The sequence below is a fragment of the Linepithema humile genome, chromosome 8 (assembly GCF_040581485.1).
Source record: "Linepithema humile isolate Giens D197 chromosome 8, Lhum_UNIL_v1.0, whole genome shotgun sequence".
In the NCBI taxonomy this organism is placed as follows: Eukaryota; Metazoa; Arthropoda; class Insecta; order Hymenoptera; family Formicidae; genus Linepithema; species Linepithema humile.
The window spans coordinates 608,870-636,788 of NC_090135.1; the positions used below are offsets into that span (position 1 = coordinate 608,870).

The 27,919-nt window shown below is 41.9% G+C and overlaps 1 protein-coding gene and 1 pseudogene across 1 annotated transcript; both read left to right on the top strand.

The window, feature by feature from the left end:
- Positions 1-219: 219 nt before the first annotated feature.
- LOC105679573 (uncharacterized) lies at positions 220-10,392 on the top strand (annotated as a pseudogene).
- A 2,425-nt stretch (positions 10,393-12,817) lies between these two features.
- Positions 12,818-13,369, top strand: LOC137001517 (uncharacterized). The gene has a single exon (XM_067360541.1). The coding sequence runs from the start codon at positions 12,818-12,820 to the stop codon at positions 13,367-13,369; it is 552 nt and encodes a 183-aa protein (XP_067216642.1).
- Positions 13,370-27,919: the final 14,550 nt, after the last annotated feature.

Here is a 27,919-nt window from a genome sequence, read left to right on the forward strand (position 1 = left end):
GAAGATAAGATATTTTGCTTAGGCATTTATCGTAGATCTCGTTCCTGTTACAATTTTATATCCAAATTTCTATTATGTCCATCTTTTAATTCTTTAAATACACAATTAAATCGCATTCCAATTGATACTGGATGTAACAACATTATTTCAAAATATCTTACATTAAGTGCTAGTAAAATGGATTTGAAAGACTTATATGTTGTACTTGCTTGGGATGAAATGGCTATTCAACCTGCACTTACATATGATATTAAAAATGACAAAATTATTGGATTTGAAGACTGGGGAATGAGACGAACCAGAAAATTTGCAGATCATGCAATTTTATTTCATATAAGGTGTTTAGCATCTGGACAGAAAATGTCTATTGGTTATGGCTTCTGTAATGGTGCAACTTCGTCTATTCAACTTTCAAGATATATAAAAACATGGCTGACACTTCTGCAAAGGTGTGGTTTTAAACCAAAAGCTACTGTTTGCGACCAAGGAGCAGCAAATATTGCAGCAATTAACTTATTAATATTGGAACCACGTGCACAGCATTTCAGATACAATAGTAAGTATATACAGGGTGTCAATTAAGTCCCGGGACGGCTGAATATTTTCTCATGTAAGGTATTTTTGAAAAAGGTCAAGGTCATTTCTGAAGTAATTTTCAACGAGGAATTCAACGGTGACCTTCAATTTGACCTTGAGCTTGACCTTCAAGGTCATTTCAAGGTTAGGTTAGGTTTTTTAAATAGAAACCCTTATTTTTGATTCCAAAATCTAATAGCTGGTGTCAAGAGCTTTTCAAAACACTATAATGAAGTTATTTTTTATTAAGTACTTTTTGAGTTGTGAGGCTTGTAAATTACAGTATTTTGACATAAAATACAAAATATGTTTGATATTTAAGTTATATATATATAATTATGCATTTTTTATTTTAATTATTACTTCTAGTTATCTTGAGTTACCGCGTTTACATGTATCACTGCGCGCCACTCTGTTTTGTTTCCGTCACGCGTCGCGCACGGCAAGAAGAAGAGCCGAGTCAGTCGGTCGCACGTAGCCTGCCATAACATAATAAAGGCAGCTATCAAGCATTCATAACCAATAAAAAAGTGTTTTTTTATTTCGAACCAGTGCATATATACATACTGTTCTCATTACGGAACATGGTCCTTCGAGCCGGATATCTTGTCAAACAGTGATATTCGGTAGAAAATACAGAAAGTTGCAACGAAGTGCAGCCTACATGGCGGTCGTATAGCACGTCAAGCCTCAACGGGCACGTGTTCACAAGCATCGCATATAATTGAGTACGATCAAGAAAATTGATCGTCTGCTTGCTTTCTTCACTCCGTCAAACGTCGTGGACAGGATTCAAGCAAATCATAGCAAGCGTGAAAAAGAAAAGGACGCCGAATAACGAATTTCGGCAACGAACAATCGAGCGACTTCCACGTGGATCGCGGCACGGACAATAGCTGTAAAGGGTAAGTCTCCAATCATTCGTTACCTTTACCTTTCCTTATCTCCTGAATTGAGTATTGCATGATGACGGAATTAAAAAGACTCAAGCAAACGCGAGGCGTATTGAGATCAACGCTAACACGAGCAGCTACATTTCTTGATTCAGATAACGCACGACAAGTAATTTTGCCACAATTACGCGAACGTAAGGACAAAATTGCGCAAACATGGGATCAATTTAATGACATACAGACGATGATCGAATCAATTGAAGAGGAAAACGATGCATTACAAGATCGTAGTGAATTCGAGGAAACATATTTCGATATTGTATCCAGGTTCGATCAATTGATAATCGAGCGCGAGGTTATGGACGCACCAAGACAAGGACCTCAACAACCGACGAATAGTTTACGATTACCAAAAATCGAACTGCCTACATTTTCCGGAGGTTACGAGGAATGGTACACTTTCCACGACACCTTTCAGTCGTTGATCCACAACGTTCCTACAATATCAAGTATTCAAAAGTTCCACTATCTTCGATCCGCACTTCGAGGCGACGCCGCGACGGTCATACAATCCCTCGAGGTATCTGCAGCCAACTATCAGGAGGCGTGGCAAATGCTCACAGCTCGATATGACAATAAACGATTAATCATTCAAAAACATATTAAAGCAATTTTTGAGCTAGCTATCATCACAAAAGAAAGTCATGTGGCTCTACGGGCTCTCTGTGACGGCGTTCTAAAGCACGTACGCGCATTAAGGGCATTAGGCCGCTCAACCGATCAATGGGGAGACTTATTAGTCTACATAATCACAAGCAAACTTGACACCAACACCAACAAGGAATGGGAGAACAGCCTTTCCGAAGCAGAATTCCCAACTATGCAAAATTTAATAGAGTTTCTGGAAAGACGATGCCACACGCTCGAAGTCATTCAAAAAAGGGCACAACCTGCTATTGCAGCCAACGTTGATCGACGAAATCGACACTCTAGAGTCTCATCAAATGTCTCTACGCAAAGAAAGGAGTGTCCCATTTGCCACGGCGAGCATCTCGCATTCGCATGCGAAACGTTTTTAAAAATGGCAGTTTCCGATCGCATAGCTTCGGTCAAAAATAATAAATTATGCCTCAATTGCATCAGGTCAACGACACATCAAGCTAAAGATTGTACTTCGGGAGGATGCAAGAAGTGCAACAAGAAACACAACACCCTGCTGCATTTGGTGGCCGCTGAGACTACTCGAGAGGCATCGGACAAGGAAAGGAGCACGGCTATCAAACCTGCAAATAATAAGATAACTCTCACTTCATCTTTGTCATCAGGCACGCCGATTTGCGATAGTCTTAAGAAGCACACTTGGTTATCTACAGCTGTCGTCTGGGTCTTAAATTATAAAAACGAATGGTCAACATGCAGGGTCTTATTAGATGCCGGCTCTGAAGTGAATTTCGCGACAAGGAATCTAAGTAAAAAGCTGGGACTCACACGGCACAACGTTAGCGTCCCTGTGGTGGACGTCAACCAGATTATTAGCCAAGTTAAAGACATGATTAAAATATCAATTCGTTCGAGATTTTATGAATATCAAAAAAACATTAATTGTTTAATATTACAGCGAATAACTGATCCTATTCCTTCGATTTCAGCTGGCGAGCACAATTTTAACATTCCGCCAAACCTACGTCTCGCCGATTCAGATTTTCATGTCTCAGCAGATGTGGACCTACTGTTGGGCGCTGAAGTTTTTTGGGACATTTTGTGTGTCGGCCAAATCAAAGCCACAATAGAGCATCCAGTCCTGCAAAAGACTCTTCTTGGTTGGATTTTGGGTGGAACGACCGCTCAATTACAATTTCGCAACGAGAAGCGCACGTTATGTCATTTAATCACAAATCAAGAACTCGATGAAAGCTTAACCAAGTTTTGGGAACGTGAAGAATGCAATGAGAGACCCAGACTCACGAGAGAGGAGAATAGTTGCGAAGAGTACTTTGTCAAAACCACACACAGGACAGCTGACGGTCAGTTCGTCGTACGGCTTCCTTTCAGAATGGATAAGATTGAACAACTGGGAGATTCAAGGGCAACAGCGTTGAAAAGATTTCATGCAATGGAACGAAAATTACAGAGAGATCCTACACTGAGGAAACAATACGTACAATTTCTAAGAGAGTATCAACAACTAGGCCACATGACGAGAGTTGAACACTCTAAGCTAAGCCAGCCCGGCTATTATTTGTCTCACCACCCAGTGCTCAAGGGCACAAGCTTGACAACGAAGCTACGCGTGGTATTTGACGCCTCTTGCAAAACATCCACCGGCATCTCAATGAACGATGCTCTCATGGTAGGGCCTGTATTGCAGCCTGATTTGTTGGACATAGTTTTGAGATTTCGTCTTTGGCAATTTGTTATAACGGCGGACGTGGAGAAAATGTATAGGCAAGTGCTAGTCCATGAATCCCAACAATGTTATCAACGAATATTTTGGAGAGAGAATCCTCAAGATGATCTCGTCACTTATGAGCTCAATACGGTTACGTATGGCACAGCGTCTGCGTCTTACTTAGCAATTCGAGCCTTGCAAGAAGCCGCATATATAAAGCAAAACGAACTTCCAATAGGATCATTTACAATTCTATCAGACTTTTACGTAGACGATCTCGTTACAGGCGCCGATGATATCGCCAAGGCGCTCACGATTCGCGATGAAGTAACGGCTATATTAAGAAATTGTAGTTTCAGATTACGCAAATGGGCTTCTAACGCACCGGCATTGTTACACGATCTTCAGGACGTCTTTTCAGATTCAATTATAAAGCTGGACAACAACGAAAAGCTGTCGACTCTAGGATTGCAGTGGCATTCAGGCAGCGATACCTTGCAATATGAGATCAAACAAATGACGCCATCCAAAATCATTACAAAGAGAACGATATTGGCAAACATAGCACGTATTTTTGATCCTCTTGGACTACTCGGACCTATTATCATAACAGCCAAAATTCTCATGCAGCGCCTTTGGCAACTTAAGATGGGTTGGGACGAATCGGTGCCCATCGATATTCAAACAAAATGGCGTTCTTATGAATCTCAATTGTGCATTCTGAGCGGGCTCAAAATTCCAAGAAGGGTCCTCAAAGATGCCCGGTCGCGCTCGATTGAAATACACGGCTTCTGCGATGCCAGTATGGAGGCATATGGAGCATGCGTTTACATCAGGACTAGCTTTGATGACCATCACACAGCTAATTTGTTATGCGCCAAATCTCGAGTTGCACCTGCTAAAACCATGACTCTTCCTAGATTAGAACTATGCGCAGCACAATTGCTTGCTCGGCTAACAAAACGCATAAAGGAAGCGATTCCTATCACTATCGACGGCACCTATCATTGGTCCGACTCCATGATTACCCTAGCATGGATACGTTCAGATGCGCAGCGATGGAGCATATTCGTATCAAACCGTGTGGGTCAAATTCAAGATTTAACTGACACAGCCTCTTGGAATCACGTAAAGACTCAGGAAAATCCTGCGGACATAATATCTCGAGGAATTCCGCCATCACAATTGCTTCAATCGCAGTTTTGGTGGAATGGGCCACCATGGCTCAATTGGGATCACAAACATTGGAATATCGACGCCATAGCAATACCGACAACCGACCTCCCCGAAATGCGAAGATCTGCGTTGATAACCACAAATACAGCAAAGGAATGGAACATTTTCTACCATATCTCATCAATATAACGGTTGCTACGCACCACGGCTTATGTACTCCGATTTATTAACAACACAAGAAGTCCAAAAAAGGAACGTAACATCGGATCTTTGACTGCAGCAGAATTGAATCATGCAAGATTGCGCCTCGCGAAAGTAGTCCAGGAGTACTTCTTTTCAGTTGAGTTGAAGGCCTTGCAAGATCATAAGTCGATACCCCGAAGTAGCAAGCTATTCGGATTAGCACCTTTCATAGATCAAGACAATATTATTCGAGTGGGAGGTAGACTGTTGCACTCCTCGCTTCCGTATCCAGCCAAGCATCCGATTGTGTTGCCATCTAAGTACCCGTTCACAAAGATGCTAATCATTTACGAACATGAGAGACTGCTCCATGCAGGTCCTCAGGCAACCTTATCCTCACTGCGTCAACGATTCTGGCCGATTGCCGGTCGAAGCGCCGTTCAACAAATCGTTCGCAATTGTGTAAGGTGCTTCAGAACGGCTCCCAGGTCTGAGCAAATAATCATGGCACCTCTTCCAGCCCCTAGAGTCTCACCTTCTCGTCCGTTTATGCATTGCGGCATCGATTATGCGGGACCTTTCATGATTCGAGATTCTAAGAAGCGCAACTCTAAGAGCTCAAAGGCATACGTCGCTGTGTTTGTATGTTTGGCTTGTAAGGCAATACATCTGGAACTAGTCTTTGATCTGTCAACCGAGGCTTTCTTAAACGCCTTTAAAAGGTTCATCGCCAGACGAGGTAGATCATCAGATGTCTACACGGATAATGGGACAAATTTTGTCGGCGCTGCTAGGGAATTGAAGGAGTTACATCGAGACTTCCTCAAGAGCGTACAACAAGACAGAATCTCTGACTTCTCATCTGAGCTTGAAATCACATGGCACTTTAATCCGCCGCTGGCTCCGCATTTTGGCGGCATTTGGGAGGCCGCCGTCAAGGCCATGAAACTTCACCTAAAGAAGGTGGCCGGAATCGCATCTTTGAACGTCGACGAAATGGAAACATTATTAGCACAAGTAGAATCAGTACTCAATTCGCGTCCTCTTATCCCTTTATCCTCTGATCCCAATGACAATTCATGTCTCACTCCTGCGCATTTTTTGATTGGAGACAGCCTCACAGCTCCGTCGGAGCCAACTCTATTGGATATAAATGAAAATCGCCTATCAAGATGGCAGAGAGTCAAGCAGCTGCAACAACATTTCTGGAAAAGGTGGTCAAACGACTATCTGAACGAGCTGCAACAACGCACTAAATGGAAGTACGGAGCTACTTCACTAAGGCCAGGCCAATTGGTAATTTTGCGAGAAGACAACACACCACCTCTGTGCTGGCCATTAGCACGCATCAAGGAAGTTCATCCCGGTTCCGACGGCGTGGTACGCACCGCCACCGTCATCACCAGCAAGGGTTCCTATAAGAGGCCTGCAACGCGTTTATGTCCACTTCCCTTGGACAATGAGACTGTTCATTAGTATTTAACGCAGTAATTTTAGTTTCAGTTGTTATTGATTATGTTTCGTTTCTTTTAGTCTATTGAAAACCGGTGTTTTCAAGGCGGCCGGCATGTTTGATATTTAAGTTAATTATGCATTTTTTATTTTAATTATTACTTCTAGTTATCTTGAGTTACCGCGTTTACATGTATCACTGCGCGCCACTCTGTTTTGTTTCCGTCACGCGTCGCGCACGGCAAGAAGAAGAGCCGAGTCAGTCGGTCGCACGTAGCCAGCCATAACATAATAAAGGCAGCTATCAAGCATTCATAACCAATAAAAAAGTGTTTTTTTATTTCGAACCAGTGCATATATACATACTGTTCTCATTACGGAACAAAATATCTTGTAAAACATTGAATTTTTGGGAATCTTACCTTAATACTTTTATGCATAAAATAATAAGACGAATCAATTGGTATAAAGAAAACACATAGTTGCTTTTAAGAAAAAGTATGCAGTTGCATGTTGCAAACTACATATTTTTTCTTGAAAGCAACTATGTGTTTTCTTTATACCAATTGATTCGTCTCATTATTTTATGCATAAAAGTATTAAGGTAAGATTCCCAAAAATTGAATGTTTTACAAGATATTTTGTATTTTATGTCAAAATACTGTAATTTACAAGCTTCACAACTCGAAAAGTACTTAATAAAAAATAACTTTATTAGAGTGTTTTGAAAAGCTCTTGACACCAGCTATCAGATTTTGGAATCAAAAATAGGGGTTTCTATTTAAAAAACCTAACCTAACCTTAAAATGACCTTGAAGGTCAAGCTCAAGGTCAAATTGAAGGTCACCGTTGAATTCCTCGTTGAAAATTACTTCAGAAATGACCTTGACCTTTTTCAAAAATACCTTACATGAGAAAATATTCAGCCGTCCCGGGACTTAATTGACACCCTGTATATACACACACACACATAGACATATTTAACAACTATTACTTATAATATTATTATATGTAATACTAAAATTTTGTTTTTTTTTCAGAGTCGCCAAGAGAAAATCTATTTTATGTGGGACGAGAATATATTGTGCCTTTATATGACTATGTGCATCTTCAAAAAGGTGTGCGTAATAATCTCTTAGATAAAGATTTACTTTTAGCTAAAACCGTAAAATTGTCAGAACGTGAAAGTCAATGTGCCTCTTAAGATCATATTAAAGAAGTTTATGAAATAGACCGAAAGTGTTTTCAACATCGACGAAAAATGAAGAAATTGACGGATAATCATATTTTTCCTCATTTAATTCCAAAAATAAAAGTTAAATTTGCAGTACAAGTCTTGAATCATACTGTAGCGGATTTTATAGATATAATATTTTCTTCAAATAAAGATGGTAAAATTATTTTTAATATTATTTTTAATATGTGAACAAGATATTAACTTTTTGTTAAAAAAATAATATCACTAAAATATTTTATTATTATAAGTGTCATACAAACAAGCAATGCAACAATGAATTTGTCTAAAAATGCTACAGTAACAAAAGAAGCTTTATATTTTTTTGATGATTTATTTGACTCTTTTAATGGAAATATTGGGCAAGGTCTCAGCAGTATCATTACACAAGATAACAAACATTTAACATTTTGGCAAGAAGCATTATATAAATTAAGGAATATGGAAATTGAGAAAAAAAGTTACAGATCTTTAAGAAAAAATAAGCCGAAGTGTTTGATTAACTGGAGACAAACAATACAAGGCGTAAAATGTTTATGGAAAATGCTTCAAGAATGCGAATTTACCACGTTAAATTTGAAATATCTCAATCAAGATGCTGTAGAAAATTTCTTCAGCCAAATAAGAAATCACGGACATCAGAACAGTAATCCTACACCATATTTATTCGGCACATCATTTAAAGCATTATTAAGGGGGAACACCACGGTGACGGTTTCAAAAAATCGATTTTTTTTTTTTTGCATTTTTGTGATGTTTGGAGTCTTAAAAATATGTCCCTATAATATTATGGTGAAATTCATAACGGAACTATAGTAAATATGTCATAGAGTAGAACTTGGTCAGATGCCGCTAGTAGAACCGGCCGCGCGCTACCTAAAAAGATTCGGCAGTCCCCTTGATCTGTCTGTAGAGAGTTTTACCGGTATTCTTTTGTTGTCTACGTGCTTGAGTTCTATTGCTTCAGAAGGCACTTCATATGCACCCGGATTGGACGCACTTTGGTTCGTTACAAAATTTTATCGTTTTTATATGAACCAATTAGTTGTAAAACTTTAAACGCGTTTTTCTCGAAACCACGTTTTCGTAACTGGGCGCTCTCATATCTCGGCCAATTTTTATCCGAATAACTTGAAATTTGGACAGAATGTTTACAACAAAATTGTTTTCAGTTGCACGTACGGATTTTTCAATCGGATTATTAGTTTTTGAAAAACAATTAAAGAAGTAACGAATTTTTGTTGAAAAATCGAAAACTTTTTTTTAAACAGTGCCATTTTGTCAAAAATTATTTTATCAAAAAATCCGTACGTGCAACTAAAACTACGTTCATATACTTTAAATCACAATTTAAAAAATTTATTTTAGAGCTCCCGTTCAGATGCAGCACGAGCGCCCGTGCACCCATGTTTTTTCAGACGAGGTGCACATTAATCACCATAGTTATTATAAATATGAATATTATTTTATGAAATTTTTTTTGTAACATAATATAAGTATGTACTTTTAATATATATAGTTTATAAATTAAACAAACTATTAGATAATGAAAAAAAAATTCACGAAAATAGCCTTTTTTTTCGGCCGTCACCCTGGTGTTCCCCCTTAATGTATAAGAACTAATTCGAATCATCAACAAAATCTTGCACTGCAACCACCGTTATGTGTTCATATAAATTGTACAACGCAGGCAATTATAATTTACGATCTTCAACAATATCGCGATTGCTTGAACCTTGATTTTAACACGCTTAAAAACTAACGCAAAATTAATATTATTGGAGAAAAGGTGATTAAACTAATTTGTTTGAACAATATATATATATATTCTAAAAAATTATTATACAATATAGAAATTAAGAAAATTTAAAATTAAACATATAATATAAAATATAAAAGTAGGAAAATATATACATATAAAATTATATAAACGACAATACAAAAAAAAAACTAAACTATAAAACTATAAAAAGCGAATATATATATATATATACAAATAAAAATCATGAAACGGAAAAATATAATATAATATAGTGTTTAAAAAATAAAATGTATTATTAATCTAATGAGGTCCCTCGCGCGCTCCCAAAAATTTGGTTGCACTGACCCCGCGATCAGCCCCTCCGCAGGCTCGGCATTTCGTGGTCCCGCCGGCTCCTCCACCGGGCCCCTGAGTTGTTCCTCGAGCCCCCACGTAAAAGTCCTTAGCGTTTCCAAAAATAATTGTGCCTCTCCGCGATGGACGTCTTCGGAGAGCTGGAGCACGAGCCGAGCTCTGTCCTCCAGCTCCACGTAGGTACCAATGAGGAGGACCCTCCTGGAGTCCTCCTGCCCGATATATGCGATTAGGGTTAGGTCCACCCCGCGTTGCTCCATAATTTTAATAATCTGAATTCAGTCAAAAACGGATTAATAATGCCTCTAGATTGAATTTACCTGAAAATAAAACAAATTAATAAATTTTACGAAAACTCAAAAATTTTTAATTTTAAATTTTTTAAAACTTTTTATTGCCAGAATAATCTCACGACTCAAGCAAACTTTACAGACCGAACTCAAAATAGTTATCTCTAAACGTTTCCGATTTATAGCAAACTCAAAATACTGTCAGAAATAGAACTTAGAAGAAATTAGCGACACATCAAGAACATAGAATTTCGCGAGCAATGCGAAATGAGAACATAGAAAAATAACGCAAGAAGTGCGTAAGGAAGAAATCAAGAAACCATACTCAAGCTGAACATTAAAATTTATTCGACATACCGCCACTACAAACTATATCAACCAATCGCTACTTCAAAGTTTAACATAAAATTTATGGAACTCGAAATTATTTATGGGAAATTGGCAAGGAAGAATTATACAACCTATTAGTCAACAACTTACAAAGCCGCTACGGAAATTCGAGAATACAAGGAACCCAACAGAAGACACGTCAGAACGGAAACCTCTCCTTTCAGCCGACGGATCATCATCATCGGAAAGCAGCAACGAGTCAGTCAACGACCGATCAACAGGAACATCGTACTCTAGGAAACCGAGCGAACACAGCGAAATCAAAACAAAAATCTATAAGTCCGGAATCTATTATTGTAAAACCAGCACTAACAAATAAATGCAAATTAGTTGGAACATGAGAATCAAAGGTGAACATAACCCAATCGTACAAGTTAATATAAAATTTTTACATCAAGAAACCGAGTAACAAAATTATCTAACTTTAATCTTTTATTACGCACGCACACACGCGCGCCTACACCGATTGACGCATTTTTTCTACATATTAAATTCCTTTTATTTTGATTACGATATACGATAATTAAAATTCTTACAATCACAGCGAGTAAGATCAACGCCACGGAACTGAGTACCAAGTAAGTCACATTTATAATTGTCTGTTTAACTAAGTGATACACTATTTTCTTCCGTTGACATATTAACACACTACTAAATGACAAAGACTATCGACACGATTAGACGCCATAAGAAACGGAAAACTTATAAATTACAAAGATCTAAGCTCCGCGTAGCAAAGAAACATCGGAGATCGAGTCAACTTTCGCAGAAACAATTAATAGCTTTTGAAGCATTAATTTCAGAATTGATAGAAATTCCCATTCAAGCAAACGCATAGGATATTTTACGAGACATCAAAAACAAAGAAAGGAAAGAACAAATAATTAAATCGGAACATCGTGATATTATTAAATCGGAAATAATTATAAATTCTACAATTGAACAGATAACTCTTGAAAATAACATCGCTGAAATAGATTTCTATACTGAACTAAAACTTGATCCTACAACGCCAACGATTATAAATTACGACGACTTGATCACTTACGTACAACACACAAATCAGATCGAAATCGATCCGTTAGAATCCGAATTACAAGAAGCCCTTCTCACATTGACGACTCCACAATTATTAATTATCGATGACATAATTAGAGAAATTGCATACCGACAATCAAACGACAGACCGCGTAACTGACGAAAATTACAATACTTTAATTGCGAATAGAGGAAACTCAACTATCAACGTACAACCGACGTGTACCTCCGCCGACGTTAGCCCTTATAATTCGATCGCAGGCGTAACAGAAAAATCATTTACCGACAATTTACCGACGGATAGCATACCTACAAACAACGATTTTGATACTCTAACAGCGGACAGGGAAGTGGAATATTATATGAGTAAATTACAACTCTATTAATTTTATTACGTTTATTGATACAATCGCCATCCCCGTTTTCGCACTCACGGACCGCCTCTACCTTCTTAAGCTCTTGAGTCCCGAGGTATTGCCGGCCCAGCAGGTAGCCTCAAAAATTGAGAGCACCCTTATTCTGCGTGACTGAGGTACACTCAGATAAGAAGAACCTAACGGAGTCCGCCGAGGCACGACATCCGTGTAGGAAGTAACGGTCGAGCATCGAGGTGCATCGCCATCTGCAACATAAAAAGCAATAGATACATAAAACATAAAATTGGTGGCAGCGGCATACTATCGCGAGACGTTACAAGGTGCCCCAGCAGCGACCCGCTGGGGACCTGCACGCTACGCTAGTGACCGCACCCGGGCAGCAAGTGTCCGTCGACTTAGTGGGACCACTGCCCCGATCAACCAGAGGGTATACCTGGTTACTAACAACAAAAGACCGATTCAGTAAATGGGTAAAGATGGTGCCATTATGGCAAGCCACGGCCCCAAACCTAGCCCGCGAGATCACCAAGCGAGTCATTTACCGACACGGGTGCCCCCAGCAGCTAATATCCGACAACGGCACGCAATTTACTTCGCGCCAATTCCGACAATTGCTCGCCGCGTTCGGGATTGAACACCGAAACTCTCCGGCATACGCCCCCCACTGTAACCCAGTAGAACGGGCGAATCGCCAATTAGGACGATGATCGCCCAATATGTAAAGGAGCGTCACCGGGATTGGGACGAGCACATTGACGCCTTACAATTTGCGCTCAATACCGCCCGGCACGAAGCAACCGGATATACCCCGGCTTTCTTGACTCACGGGCGGGAGCTAGTCAGGCCCAGCCCAGAGGATCGCGGACTGGTAACCCACCAGGGGACTCCGGAAGTCACCCGCCAGCGGCTAGAGAAGGCGTTCGAACTAGCCCGAATACACCTAGCTCGTGCCTTCCAACGCCAGGAACGGTACTACAATCTACGGCGCCGCGACTGGCGACCTCAAATCGGCGACCGAGTGTGGAAGCGGGACCGTCCCTTGTCCAACTGGGGCGAGGCATTTGCGGCCAAACTTTCGCCCAAATTTATCGGCCCCTTAACCGTTCGGAAAATTGTTTCGCCCGTTATCGTTGACTTACGCGACGCTAGGGGGAAGTGGCACCGCCACGTGCATGTCCAAGATTTAAAACCCGCGTCTATTGATACCGCGAAACAGGCCGGAGAAAAAGAGAAAAAGGAGAAGAACAGACCGTAGAGTAATTAACCGAGTCACGGCGCTCAACGCAACCCCCCCTCCCCACCGCCGGCCGACGCACATGTCGAACCGCCCAGGCACGCGCGTAAACAAACTTCGCCCCTCTCTAACCGCATTCCACCGGTGTTTTCCCGTAAACACCACAGTCCGCGACACGACCGACTCCCACGGCCTATAAATAAGAGCTCGCGACAAGATTCCAAAGTAATAGTACCATGGCCAACCGACGGCAAACGGTAATAAATTTATTCGGCGAGATGTCCTCGTACAGCGCCGAGGACACCGGCCCGCCAGCACCACCGCCCACGGACGACAACCCCCGGCCGACCTGCCGACTGCGGCGACCCGGGATCTTGGTGCAACGATCCGACCGAGAGAACCGACGGAAGGCGATCCTGATCGCCTCGCCCCCACCTCCACGACGACCCAGAAGCGGGGCCACCGTGGCCGCCGCCTCACTCAGCCGACCCCCGGCCCGACTGGCAACCGACACGGCGAGCCACCGGACCCGATAAGCCCCCGCCAAAAGTCGGGACCCGGAAACATCGAGGCGAGCCGCGCACACCGCAGCCCCGGTCGCCGCCCGGTCCAGCCAGACTCCGACGTCCGCTCCGGGGTACTTCACCAGCCCCAGAATTGAGACCCGGCCTAATCCGGCCATGACGCCAGTGCAGCTGGGCGACGGCACCACCGTCGAGGTCCCGCTCATCGCCGCTCTCTTAGGCCGGAAATACCAGTTTACCACCGCAACCGGCCGGTGGATAGTCCGTTTCGATCGCCACGACCGACTCCGGCCAGTCCGTCAGCTGCCCCGGTCCACGAGCGCACACAACTCCGAGCACTAAAGCTCATTTGTAAAATAGGTTTAAAAATAAATAGAATTAAAATAGAAACCAGTCTTTCCTTCCTAGAAATAAGACCCGTATCGTTGGATCCGGCTGGTGTCCGGATGACGCTCGGTTGTTTCTATACCGTAATAGAGCGTTGCCTCGTGGCAGCTCTAGCAGGCCGAGGAGCAGGTGTGCGTCGCTATAGCCACATTCGTGACCCAGCGTTTCTACTTCCGAACTTGATTCGAGAATTTTATTCGGTCCAGCGGCATTAAAGGCGGCATTGTTTCTCCTCCCTAGAATTAAGACCCATAGACCTAAGCAAGGGGATTCCGCTATACCCCCCCGTCGATTAAGAGAGGGGGTGATATGACGATGCGTTTCACACACCGTCCCTACAGCACCCGACCGCCCGAAGATAGGCTCGACGCCTATGACTCCCACGAGCGCTCGCGCCCATGCGACGCCCCAGCGTGGGGACCGCTCCCACCGCGCGACCGATACTCGCGGGTGGGAGACCCGAGCCGGGTATAAAAGCCGGCTCGGCCAGCATAACGGCACCTGTCCCGATCCGAAGTCCTACCGAAGCACTGCCTCAGGGACCTCCCGAAGCAGTCAACCGCTATTTCCGTCGACGAAGAGAGGTTGCTCCCTCTTCGAAACCAGGGTGCTCCCGGCGTTCGACTTTCCGTTATTCCCGCCGACGGAGAGAGGTTGCTCCCTCTCCGAAGCCAGGGTGCTCCTGGTGTTCGGCCTTCCGCTACTTCCGTCGACGAAGAGAGGTTACTCCCTCTTCGAAACCAGGGTGCTCCCGGCGTTTGACTTTCCGCTATTCCCGCCGACGGAGAGAGGTTGCTCCCTTTCCGAAGCCAGGGTGCTCCCGGTTTTCGGCCTTCCGCTACCTTCCGTCGACGAAGAGAGGTTGCTCCCTCTTCGAAGCCAGGGTGCTCCCGACGTTCGACTCTCGCCGCTTCCGCCGACGAAGAGCGGTTACTCTCTTTCCGCAACCGGAGTATAACCGGTATTCAGACGCGACGCGATTTAGCGCAGCCGCGCCCCCCCCCCCCCCCGCACGCAAATTGTAAAGGCATCCGTCTACCTTCTCGCGACGCGATTTAGCGCAGCCGCGCAAGCATTGTAAATAGTAAGTAAGATGAAATAATAAAGACTTTGAGTTAGATCAAATCGAGTTACGTCAGTCTGGACTTCCCCTTCTCTCGAACCCTGACTCCGGCAAGCCGATCCGCGGCGTCGAGAAAGGAGCCCCGTTACAGTATAAACAATCCTTATCTTATCTTTTCCAGGAATCCTTATGTCTTCCAGGAGTTGATGTTTGTATAAACAATCCTTATCTTATCTTTTTTAGGAATCCATATCTCTTCCGGGAATTGATGTTTGTATAAACAATCCTTATCTTATCTTTTCCAGGAATTGATGTAATCTGATACCTTCCCCTCTCCTCGCACCTCCCTCGTCATACCCTCCACTCCAAATTTACCCCCTCTCCTCCAAAACGATGACGTCATTACCCCCTCCACTGTAACCTGATACCCCCTTCCCCTCTTCACCCGCACTCCCATCATTGCCCCTGGGTTAGAACCCGTGTTGCTATACTACTGAGCTTGACATGCCATAAGTGACGGTATTTAAATTGAAAATACGAATCGGTTCCTCTCGTGATCATCTCCACAAAATACGTTAAAATTTACGATGTTCTTCGGTTATTTCAATTTGTCAATACATTTTAGTGATATCTGCTGTTATTGCGTACTTATGCTGACGCAAACGCAAAATGATATCAAACAAATCATCTTGCAAATTTGTCCCTATTTTAAAAAAATCATTGAGTAATTGACCTGTGGTAGTGTTACGTCCTGATCAGACTTTACGATTCTTTTCTTTTTATTAAATACCAGACCTAGTAAACACGGGACCAACAAAAACTCTTAAAGAATATTATAACGCCAGAGCTGTTTTTCTCACGAGACACCATGAGCTCAAACTTTCTCACAGAGAAAAATAGCAAGGGGGATAGATATTTGAAAATACTTTGGTCGGTCAGCGTGCTTATCGTCGTCAGAAAAATCATAAAAGTCAAAACTCGCGGTAACCGGAGTCCTTAGTCGACTCCAGATGTTTAAAGTAAGAAATAAAAACTGGCACCAGCTAGCCATATATTTGGATTCCGCCTACGGGAACCCTAGTAGATAAGGTTTTACCGAGTGACGATCGGGCAATGACCACAGTCGCACGCCTAGAAAGCATGACACCTGATACGGTGCACGTGTTCAGTAGGTCTGGGAAACCGAGATGCATTAATCGCACTCTCCACGCGACTCCAGGGCCACGCGACAGTCGTAAACTGTCAAATTTATTAGATCAGTGACCCAAGGCCTCGCGAACTCATATACCGATTCTCAACCCTCCAATCCGGAAGCCGGGAATCGGGGCAAGCACCTCTATAGACCACCCTTCGTTCCGTCGTACGGTCTAAAGACTACGCCCACCTAGATCTTAAGACACAGATGCACCCCACCTATACTAATTAACACCAACCGGGTTACGCCACCTCAAAAACCTACCCCCATCGCATATGGACCCGAAACGACGCTATTCCTTATTCGTTAAGGCCCCTTTCTTCCTACCCCCATTCCAAGTAACTTAATTACCTAAACCTAATCCTATTAGCTAAAAATGACGCCACCCTCCCCCACATTAAAAATCTTCTCACAAGACTAATTCCTATTCGATCCCCGCTTCAAAAACCTAAGATTCTCCAAATGGATCTACCCCAAGAAAAGGGTATAAAAACCCGTGTTTTGGTGGCTCCAAACGTCAATTATACACAATTAGTCACTCAGTTCATCAGGCGAGTTTTCCAAGTGGTTCGGGCCGCGAAATAAAAAAGATCGATACTTTGTCGCGACCAAGTGGTGCATCTCAACCAGAGGGTCCATCACTCTGACGACACCATCCCGCAGCAGGGTGCCCACATTTTTACAAAGAGTCCGACGCCTACACACCATCCCTCAACGGGGCGCCTGCTCAAAACCACCGCATACACTCAACCCAATCCGAAACCATATTGTAACGAGTAAGTTAGTTCATTTGTTTTATTTTTCTCCTCATCAGTATTTTCTTTATTCTTATTATGTCCTCCGTCCCTATTTCGTTTAAAATTTTTGTATTATTTATCAGTGAGAACTGAACGTTCGCCGCGACCCAACAATCGTCGGAATCGCTCGGACCTTTCGGCATTCGCTCTCTGCATAGCTATATTCCTCCCACCATACATCAGATACGCGACAAGAGTCACCGTAAGACCCGTTAGAATTAGGAGACACACCCCACGTAGTAACTCTCGCATAACCACACACACTCAAACCGACCCACCTCCGGTATCACTATCGATTCCTCAGGAATCTCCTCAGCAATCTCCTGAACCCTTTCTTGACCTTTCACCACTTCCTACCCCCAGGTCCATTTCTCCGATCCTAGAAGAGCTCCTGGACTACAGACCTCCTTCGCCCGTCCGTTTCCACCCTCCTCCAGTAGAGGCTCAACTGGAGGAACTTCCACATAACGATCCGGAGTTTGACAATATATCCGTCAACTCCGAAGCCACCACCATTGAATACGTCGAGCCTCCTCCGCATCTTTCTCACCCTGTATTCACAGGGTTCGACTTTTTAAATCTAGTCCTCTCCCCTGAGGAATAATCCACACACACACACACACACACGCAAGCAAGCACGCACGCACGCACGCACGCACGCACGCACGCACGCACGCACGCACGCACGCACACACACACACTTGTAAAGAATACACAAAATAAAATTATCAACACCTGCAATTAAGAATTAAGTTTTGTATCGTAATTATAAATTTAATCGAATTAAAATGTTGTCTTTAGTAAATTAAACTTTGTTCTTTTTCATTTGACCACACCCTCCTCGTTCGTCACCCCCTCACACCTTCCCTCTCAAATTGCGCACAAAGGTTCCGCCCCGGGTAATAGGGATTCAATTCCTTGACCCAAAAAGGAAACCACAAGCGGTTGACTTGTTGACGGAGTAAAAACGACTCTTCCAGTCGCTGACCCGTCGCAAGTCCTAAACGTGCCGCTCGGCTCGTGCGGTCAAGCCCGTTTACGTCGATCGCCGAGCCCAACGAAAAAATTCTACATCTATCAGGACGTAACAGTAGTTTTGCAGGATGCATCAAAGACTACTCTTAATTTTGTAGTTGTACTATCCTCTTTCATTACCGCATGATGAGGAATGTAGTATGCAATTTTATCGTTTGTTTTATTTTTCGGAACCTCTGTCATGTGATTCAAGTTGGCGTATTCACGCATGAATTCATAATATTGCTGTTTTAAATCAGACTGTTTTTCTAGCTTGCGCTCTAATGATTTTAGTCGATTTTCGGCAATGTGGTAAGATTCTCCTAATTCTTGAATGCCGTCCTTCAATGGCAATCGCGCCACGAAATGACCTTCCGCATTTCTGGAATGAGTGGCGAAAAAGTGTTCCTCACACTGGATTTCTTCCTGAGAATGGTGCCTTGGCTGTTTTATTTTTTCTATCTGCCAAAATTTTTCTAATTGTCCTTGAATTTTTGAAATAGTATTGTAGATGCGCCACAGTATGTTTTGCGTGGACGTTGATGTGCACAATTGGCTTGCACATTGCCTGAGATTATCCAGCCTAATAAAGTTTCTTGAATTATGGGCGCTTTTCTTGACAATCGGATTTGCTCGCGTCCTATGATCTCCCAAAAGACCGCTGCTCCCAACAGCAGATCTATGTTATTAGGAATGTGATAATTTGGATCAGCAAATTTTAAATCATGGGGAATGTTTAGATTACTCTTATTTATTTTAAACGTGGGTAAGCGTTCAGTTATCTTGTTAACTATTAAAAGAGAAATCTTGGTTTGATATAAGCTTGTACGTGACTGAATTACTGTGTCCACTTGTTGGGCAGTATTTATAGAAATGTTACTTATACCTATAATGGTCTTGTCAATGTTTTTATGTTGTAGCTTTAGTTTATTACTTAATTGTCGGGTGATAAAGTTTGATTGAGACCCGCTGTCAAGAAGAGCACGACACTCATTGCAATGAGAATCATGGATTAGTAAAATGGCTGTAGAAAGGAGAACCTGAGAGGGTTCTTTAATCGCACAGTTACTAAGAGAGATAGACGACAAGCCTATATTCAAAGAAACGGTGGATTGCTTGCACTATCAGTATGTGCCTTACTCTATTGAGATTCGTTAACGGATGATTTTGCTTCCTTATCATTCGTTTCTGGCGTAGACTTGGATTTGTGCAGCAGCGTGTTGTGATATCCTTTGCATAATTTGCAATTAGAGGCTTTACAATTTTTACCGTGATATTTTTTGAGACACTTTATACATAAACGTTTCCGTTTGACTTCATTATTTCTATCGGTGACAGACATATTAAGAAATGAGCTACATTCGAAGACCTTGTGATTGTCTGAGCATATAGCGCAAGATGCGTTATTAGATGCCACGTATACACGTGTGATTTTATTTTGGCTGATTTTGTTATTGTTGCGAGTATCAAATGAAGATTGCGTGTTTCGGTTTGCTGTAGATACCGCTTCTAAAAATGCACTACGGCTAATGAGAAAGTTTATGAACTCTTAAAGTAGGAAATTCTTCCATTTCAGATTTTTTCAGTTCCCATTCCCTGCGAGATCCCTTATCAATTTTTGGCAAAATGATGTGAATAAGTAATGTGCCCCAATGTTCTATGGGTTGACCTAATTTCGTTAGACCTTGCATATTTTGCGAGACGCTATCTGTTAATTGTCTAAGGTAGGCGTGTGATTCCCTCGTAATAGATGGCAAATCTAATAGCATTTGAATGAGGTGATGAACGATTAATTTCTTATTTTCATATCTTTTTTTTTTAGAGTGTTCCACGCGATCTTGTAATTGGTGTTGGTAATTTCCAGTGAGGCAATCACCTTTGAGGCTTCACCTGTCACAGCCGATCTTAGATAATGCAGTTTTTGCACGGGCGGAATATTAACGTTTAATACAATAAGTGACTCGAATAAATCGCGAAATGATATCCAGAATTCATAATTACCATCGAATTTGGGCAACTCAATACTTGGAAGTTTCACGGGTGGCTTATACAGGGTGTCCCATTATAAAACATCCACGCAAATTACTCCGAAGATAAGGGTGATAGCAAAAAATGACCTTAACAAACGTTGTAGGATTAAAAAGGGGCCAACTGAGGGTGACCTTGACTTTGACCTCGCAGTTGATTTTCAAGGTCATTTGAAGGTCAGAGAAATTTTTTAAAATAAAAACCCCTATTTTTGATTCCAAAATCTAATTGCTGGTGTCAAAAGCTTTTTAAAACACTATAATGAAGTTATTTTTTATTAAGTACTTTTCGAGTTATGAGGCTTGTAAATTACAGTATTTTGACATAAAATACAAAATATCTTGTAAAACATTCAATTTTTGGGAATCTTACCTTAATACTTTTATGCATAAAATAATGAAACGAATCAATTGGTATAAAGAAAACACATTGGTTTAAAAAAAAAGTATGCAGTTGCATGTTGCAAATTACATATTTATTCTTGAAAGCAACTATGTGTTTTCTTTATATCAATTGATTCGTCTCATTATTTTATGCATAAAAGTATTAAAGTTAAATTCCCAAAAATTGAATGTTTTACAAGATATTTTGTATTTTATGTCAAAATACTGTAATTTACAAGCCTCATAACTCGAAAAGTACTTAATAAAAAATAACTTCATTATAGTGTTTTGAAAAGCTCTTGACACCAGCTATTAGATTTTGGAATTAAAAATAAGGGTTTCCGTTTCAAAAAATAACTCTGACTTTTAAATGACCTTGAAAATCAACTGCGAGGTTAAAGTCAAGGTCACCCTCAGTTGGCCCCCTTTTAATCCTACAACGTTTGTTAAGGTCATTTTTTGCTATCACCTTTATCTTTGAAGTAATTTGCGTGGATGTTTTATAATGGGACACCCTGTATATCGTTTGTTGATCGTCATCATCCGTTTGCGCAAGAATCGGATAATTTGGCTGATAAACTTGCGGGGGAGAAGGTCGTTCGCTCACTCGTAAATTTCGCGCCGCTGTAATTAGCTCGTGATATGTGTCCTTAAAAAGGTTTCGTTCCATAGCTTGTGCTTTGTCATCTTCAATATCTTCAATTTTGTTTTGAGTTACATCGAATTCTGTCCACAAGCATTCCGCCTTTTCAATGCGACTATTTAACTCCGACCTTTTTTCAGGTTCTGTTTCTACGCGTGCGATAAAATTACCGAAGGCTGTAAGCCTCGCCTTTCTCTACCGCGCTGCTTAATTAAAAGTCTTAATTCTGCCATTGCGAATGAATACGATTATCCTTATATTTTGAAATTGCAAGAGAACGAACGAATCTTCCTACGAATTTTCGAAAATTTGCTTCGGAATTGCAAGCGTTGACCTTAACTCAATATGCATTCTATAGCATAAGAAACTACGTAATTCCAAATAGTAAATATGTAGTTATGCGCAATAACATTTAGAGGTAAATAACAATCGCTAATTAATTATTAAATCGCTTGCATGTATTAGAATAAAATAATGATTCATTTGCGAATATAAGGCTTGTTGGTTGAAACGTTACTGTTGATCATCTGTGGCGGAAAAACCTTGCCTCATCCTGGCGGTAGATTTTGATTCGTCCGGAAGTGTGATAACGCCTCAGGGATGCGAAGAATATATCAATGGTTCGCCTGGATGGAAGAGAGAGTCTGTATGCTGCTGTCATGATTCGCGTGGTTGCAAATAAGATGCCGTGCGTCAATTAAGACGCGGCTATAGCTCGCGTACGTGCGAGTGAGATGCCGTGCGTCAACTGAGACGCGGCTATGGCTCGCGTGTGTGCGATTGAGATGCCGTGCGTCGATTGAGACGTAGCTATGGCTCGCGTGCGTGCGAGTGAGATGTCGTGCGTCAACTGAGACGCGGCTATGGCTTGCGTGTGTGCGAATGAGATCTCGTGCGTCGACTGAGACGCGGCTATGGCTCGCGTGTGTGCGAGTGAGATGCCTTGTTTTGTTGCAATGTAAAGAAGGACAGCTATAGTCCGCGTGCACACTGATTCCTTTTAGTGGTTCAGAACTGGCAAGAAACCAATGTTTGCACTTCACTGTGCTCACTAGCAATGTTCAGAACTGATGAGATTAATGTTGCACTTTCACAGATGGCACTTATAATTTGCCCGTTTTGTTTCAACGTTGCTGTCCTTGCGTTAATGGCTACGCACTTATTATGCACGAAACTACTTGAAAAAACCCTTTGCTTTCACATCCGGCTCGAAGGACCAATGTTGCGATCATTGTAGATCGTCTTACAAACGGATGGGGTAAAAGAAAGTAATTTGTTTCTTCTTATATCTCACTTTTATTGCACGCATTGCACGCGTGGTCCGCCATTAGGCGCTTACATACAAAAACTGATGTCGCGTCGAGAAAAACAAAAAACTATCTATCGTCAAGCGATCGACGCGCTAGAGTTGACTATTGTCATAGGGCGCGTATATTAAATCGGGTCTAAACAGCTACAATTAATAAATGGCTATCCTACGGTAATCCACTACGCGCGAGAAAAGGATAAAGCATTCCGTCAAGCGCCGACCAATGAGAGCGAAAACCAACCCCACCACCGAGTTTACATGCGTGATGCAAAACGCGGATTGCTCAGTATCAATCGAGCTATCAAAGCGAAAGCAATGGCTACGATACGCGAAGAAATCGAGAATCTCTACCGCGAAGAAAGTAAACTCAAACGAGAAATCAGTCAGTTACTGAAAATTCGTACAAAATTTTTGCAAGCGTTAAAACGTAAGCAAGACCGAATTCTGAAATTCCGTGAAATAATACGCGAACTGAAAGAAGCACCGGAAACAATTGACAGTAGCGATGGCGAAGAGGAAGCAGTAAAAGTCCTTCACCATGTAAGCACTATAAAAGACAGTCCACAATCTATTATGTACGAATTCAGGCTGTACGACGATTCAAGAAGCGTAATCATTTCGCTGTTGGCAAGCCTAAAAATACACAAAAATAAATTACCTGAACAGCAAACACACAAGCCATTCACGGTGATTTATAAAATAAAAAATTCACGTATTCAACGTGAGATCCAAGCCGATTGGGCAACAAGGATTTTAGCGAAACCGCTTGAAGATCCACACGAGGCCGTGCAAGTAAGAAACTACGAACTTCAACAACAGGAAACCTGTCAAGAGTCACAACACACACATCCAAACGATCTAGAAAGTGACAAAGATTCACCGGAGGACCAACAGGAAACAGAAATCGTGGAAAACACATTGGAAAACGGATATCACGCATAAATTTTATACGTACGTTGCCAAGCACGTCGCGAGAAACCAAAGCTCTTTTCGGTGCACTCACACTAGTAGTACAATCGAAGAGAAAGAGGGACAAGACAAATGCCTTACGAGGAAGCTTCATCTTAAGATTCCGATAAAAAGCATATGCGCTTTAAAGACGACAAGCACCGGAAATACTGGCGTCGTGAAGCAAAGCGTGAGAAGGCGAACAGTCGTTCCGGCTCAACGGATTCGACAGCAGCCAAGGAAGTTGCTACTCTCGACGAAGGGGGAATGCAACCGGTAGCCGGATGCAGCCGGAACTACCAGGACCAAACTAAGGACGACACCGAGCAGAGGAGTCCGAGGTCCAAAACGAATACAAACAGGGGCAGCTGAAAAGTAAAGTCGCTGCGTGATGAGACAATGTTTCTCATAAGTCATAAATTGTAAGTTTTAGTACTAAGTGTTCTTATAAAAATATAAAATAAAGGAACATATAACTTCCCTTAAGCAATAAATTAGTTTTAAGATCGCGTGATATACATACTCGCATCAATACAATAAAATTAATCTTATTCATTCATTAAATAAATAAATATATCACAATTACCTTTCTCGTTAGATAGTAAGTGTAGTCGTAAGAACCGATTTGCGAAATGCGTACGGATAATAAAAACTTCTCCTTTATTTACTATTTTGTATCCGCTTCTTTTACTAATTTTAAATTTAAACAATTTGAAAATTCAGATACGTTGCCTTTATATGTTATCCATTACAAATAATTTATATAATATTATTATTATTTATTTATTATTTCAAATATTATTACTTGAATTAAAGTTCCCTTAAAATTAAATTTAAATTAATATTTATAATATATATATGATATTAAATTAAATTTTCTATTTCAAAAATTTGCATACTATACCAGTATCATCAAAATAAATAAAAATGAATAAAAACACTCATTAAAAAAAAAAAAAAAAGTTATTGCTCACCTCCGTGAGCGAACTTGGATCTTATGAATTATGAAGCAAGCGCCTGACTCACGGAGCTAATCGCACTGGTTGGAAATACTGTTACCGGGAAGACTCATATGGCGCGCCGCGGCGCGCTTCGGATATGGCTAATTTTCACAAATTTATTACTCTTAAGGCCTATTTAATCAAACGCCAGGATACGTATCTTTTTTTTTTATTTCCAGAATAACCATAAAAATTAGGATCAAAATCCCAGAGTGACTCACCTGGTCCTCCTCTTGTCCGATAGAAATCACTCGCGAACGAGTGACAGTAAAAATGTCGCTCGAAAGAACGTTAAGACGCGACGTGTAGCATTAAGTAATGTTATCCGTGTGCGTGTAAGAGCATCAATGGCTCGTGTAAATACTTTATTGTTTGTGTTAAGTGAAATATATACTTTGTTATGAAACCGTGTGAGCTTCGGCGGACGCGGATTAGCTCGCCGGAATCCAGGTTCGGTCGGTTGGGGGTATGTCAAATAAACCAAATACTCGTTTATAACAAAATAATGAAACAGCGTTTATTGAGAAAGATGTTGATACGATTTGCCTCGAATGATCTGCTACAATGCTCGTGCATACATGCGAAGCGTGTGCAAGATGAATTTGAAATAGCATACAAATTAGCCAAATATCGGTGAAGTAATTAACAAGTGATAGCGAAATAGTTCTTTAAAGCGGCGTGAAAAGAATACAGAGTAGCGTGAAGATAAATGCGGAGTATCGTTACTGGTAAAATAATTATTTGAGCAACGGTGGAATAATTATTTTAAAGCGGCGCAAAATAAAAGCGAAAGCAACGTGAAAATAAATGCAAGATATCGGCAAAGGCGAAATAATTATTTAAGCAATGGTGAAATAATTATTTTAAAGCGGCGCAAAATAGAAGCAAAAGCAACGTGAAAATAAATGCAAGATATCGGCAAAGGCGAAATAATTATTTAAGCAATGGTGAAATAATTATTTTAAGGCGGTGTAAAATAAATGCGAAGTATACGTGAAAATCAATGCGAAGTATCGTAATAATGAAATAATTATTTGAGGCGACGGTGGAATAATTATTTAGTATGACGTGAGGCGTCCTGGTGCGGTCGGCGAGAGCGCAAGCGCGGGCGATCGTGTCGCAACGGTTGGTACAAGACGGAGCGCTTGTCGGTGAGTGCGTTCGTAGTATCGCGAGTCTGTTCGATCGTAGATCGATGCGGACTATTCGGCGGCGCGGATTGGTCGACGCGGTGTTGCTTGCCGGACGGATTACAATTATGAAATCCTGGCGAATAAACGCGGTATGCGGACTTAGGCTGCCGATTACGTTTGGCGGGAGTACGAGGATGCTCGTACGAAGACGGAATTTAGAATAGCGACCTGGCTAGGTATGCGGAAATGCCCGCAATACAGAGTTCGGTGGCCTAGAGGAACCAAGTACGCTTGGCGGGTATACGAATATATTCGTATCCTGGAATCAAAGAATACCGAGGACACTCGGCGGTACACGAGGATACTCGTGTGCTGGCACAGGTATAGAGTCCGAGTATGCTCGGTCGGGACTACGAGGACGCTCGTAGCAGGGTTGTTCGCTGTCGATCAGCAAACGGAGTCTGGTGAGAAGACGTTCAGCCGGGCCTCTTTTATACCCGGCTGGCGGCCGAATGATTTCGAATCGGCAAGCATCGGCGGTTTCGGCGGCGAGTCCCCCACAATACGGAATTTCGGAACGGTCGGGTGTGGGGGATTTTCGGCGGTTGACCGCCACTGTTTTTGATAGGAAATTTATCGGCGCGCGATGCGCCCTTGGTGGGCTACGGACGATGGACGGTCCGTAGCCGTAACGATGCAGCGGGCTGCATCGTTACAGTTATATTTAACCAAAGCGAGTCATAAATTCAATTAATTCCTTACCTGTGCGGAACAATACGCTGTCAGTACTTACAATGTAACAATATCGTGTCCGTTCGATGTCCGGATTGTTTCTCATCCGAGCGTGTGGTGAACCTGATACATAAAACCCAATAGATTAGAACGAGATACACTGCAGCATCTCATCAGGCGTCTTCGTCCAATCCGAAGGAATCGGCAGACAGTCGTGAGGGTCAAGGAAGGACGAGACGAGGATTCCAACCTTTTCGCTTGGAGATCAAAGCGAGTGGCGACCGTTGAAAGGGTGAAAGCATAGCTGCCTGCGACTAAGTCCCAAATAATTCATTTCCACAGGGCGCGTCCGGTTACAACGCTACCTGAGAACTTGTTTTCTTTCTGTGGCTGGGTTTCACTGTTAGATTGTTTAAAACAGCTTCGAGACCATTGAGTCTATTTGCATCGAGTCAGAGCTAGCGTTCGGAGCGTACAGTGCAGTGCAAATATAATATAGTAAGAATATTGAAATTTTTAAATTTATTGAATATTGCAATTCACGCAATCTCCATGACTTCAAGGATATATCGAATTAAATACGCATATAGCGTGTGTTTGTGCTGGCGAGAAAAGATAAAACTTTTGTTCTGAAAAATATATTTATTTCTTCGTCAGTGTCTATATACAGTTTTGTTTGTGGTTTAAGTGCGCCAATGGCGCGCTCACGGCAAAGTGTTAGGCCGTGAGTTAGAATAAAAATTGGCGGGACCGGTAGGTGATTACCGGCCGTGACTTGGTATAGAGCACCGGTCCTAAAAAGGATGGCTAGGCTAAGGATGGCGAGGATGCACATTGCAACCTTTTCCCAGGCGTTGGAGGTACCCCGTTGAGGAAGTGATCCTCGTGTGACGTCCGGATTTTGTGGTTAAGAATTATTAGAAGAAAATTTAGCTCAGACGGATGGTCTCTAGCGAGAAAAACGAGCGTTAATTATGCTTTAATCTGTATTGGATTCTGTCTATTATCTTTTCTCTCTTTATCTTATGATTCCACGTAGAGCATGTGATAATTAATGCAATTAGAAATTTATAACATGCGGTACTCACCTGCTCTCAGGATTTAGGCAAGGGTAATTGGATAATATTACTTTCTTTCAATTTATTAATTTCTCTTTTGTCATATTCTCTTTTCTTTTGTGTTTTAGAAAAATGGGAGGAGAGAGACGTGCTGCGATATGATGCGCTGTGATGATGATGATCCTTTACTGTTGCGGAGCCGAGCGGTAAACCTTGCGCGATGCAAAAGATAGGCGTATATCGGGGTCCTCTTTTATTTAACAAGACGTCATTCTCGCGGGACTGCTTATTGAACAATAGCCCGGCTCGATAATTTTAAGAATTTAGTAAAGAAGATAATAATTGTGTTTTGAGTT

Excerpts from the sequence above, each read along its gene's own strand:
- LOC137001517 (XM_067360541.1), top strand. The coding sequence starts at position 12,818 with ATGATCGCCCAATATGTAAAGGAGCGTCACCGGGATTGGGACGAGCAC.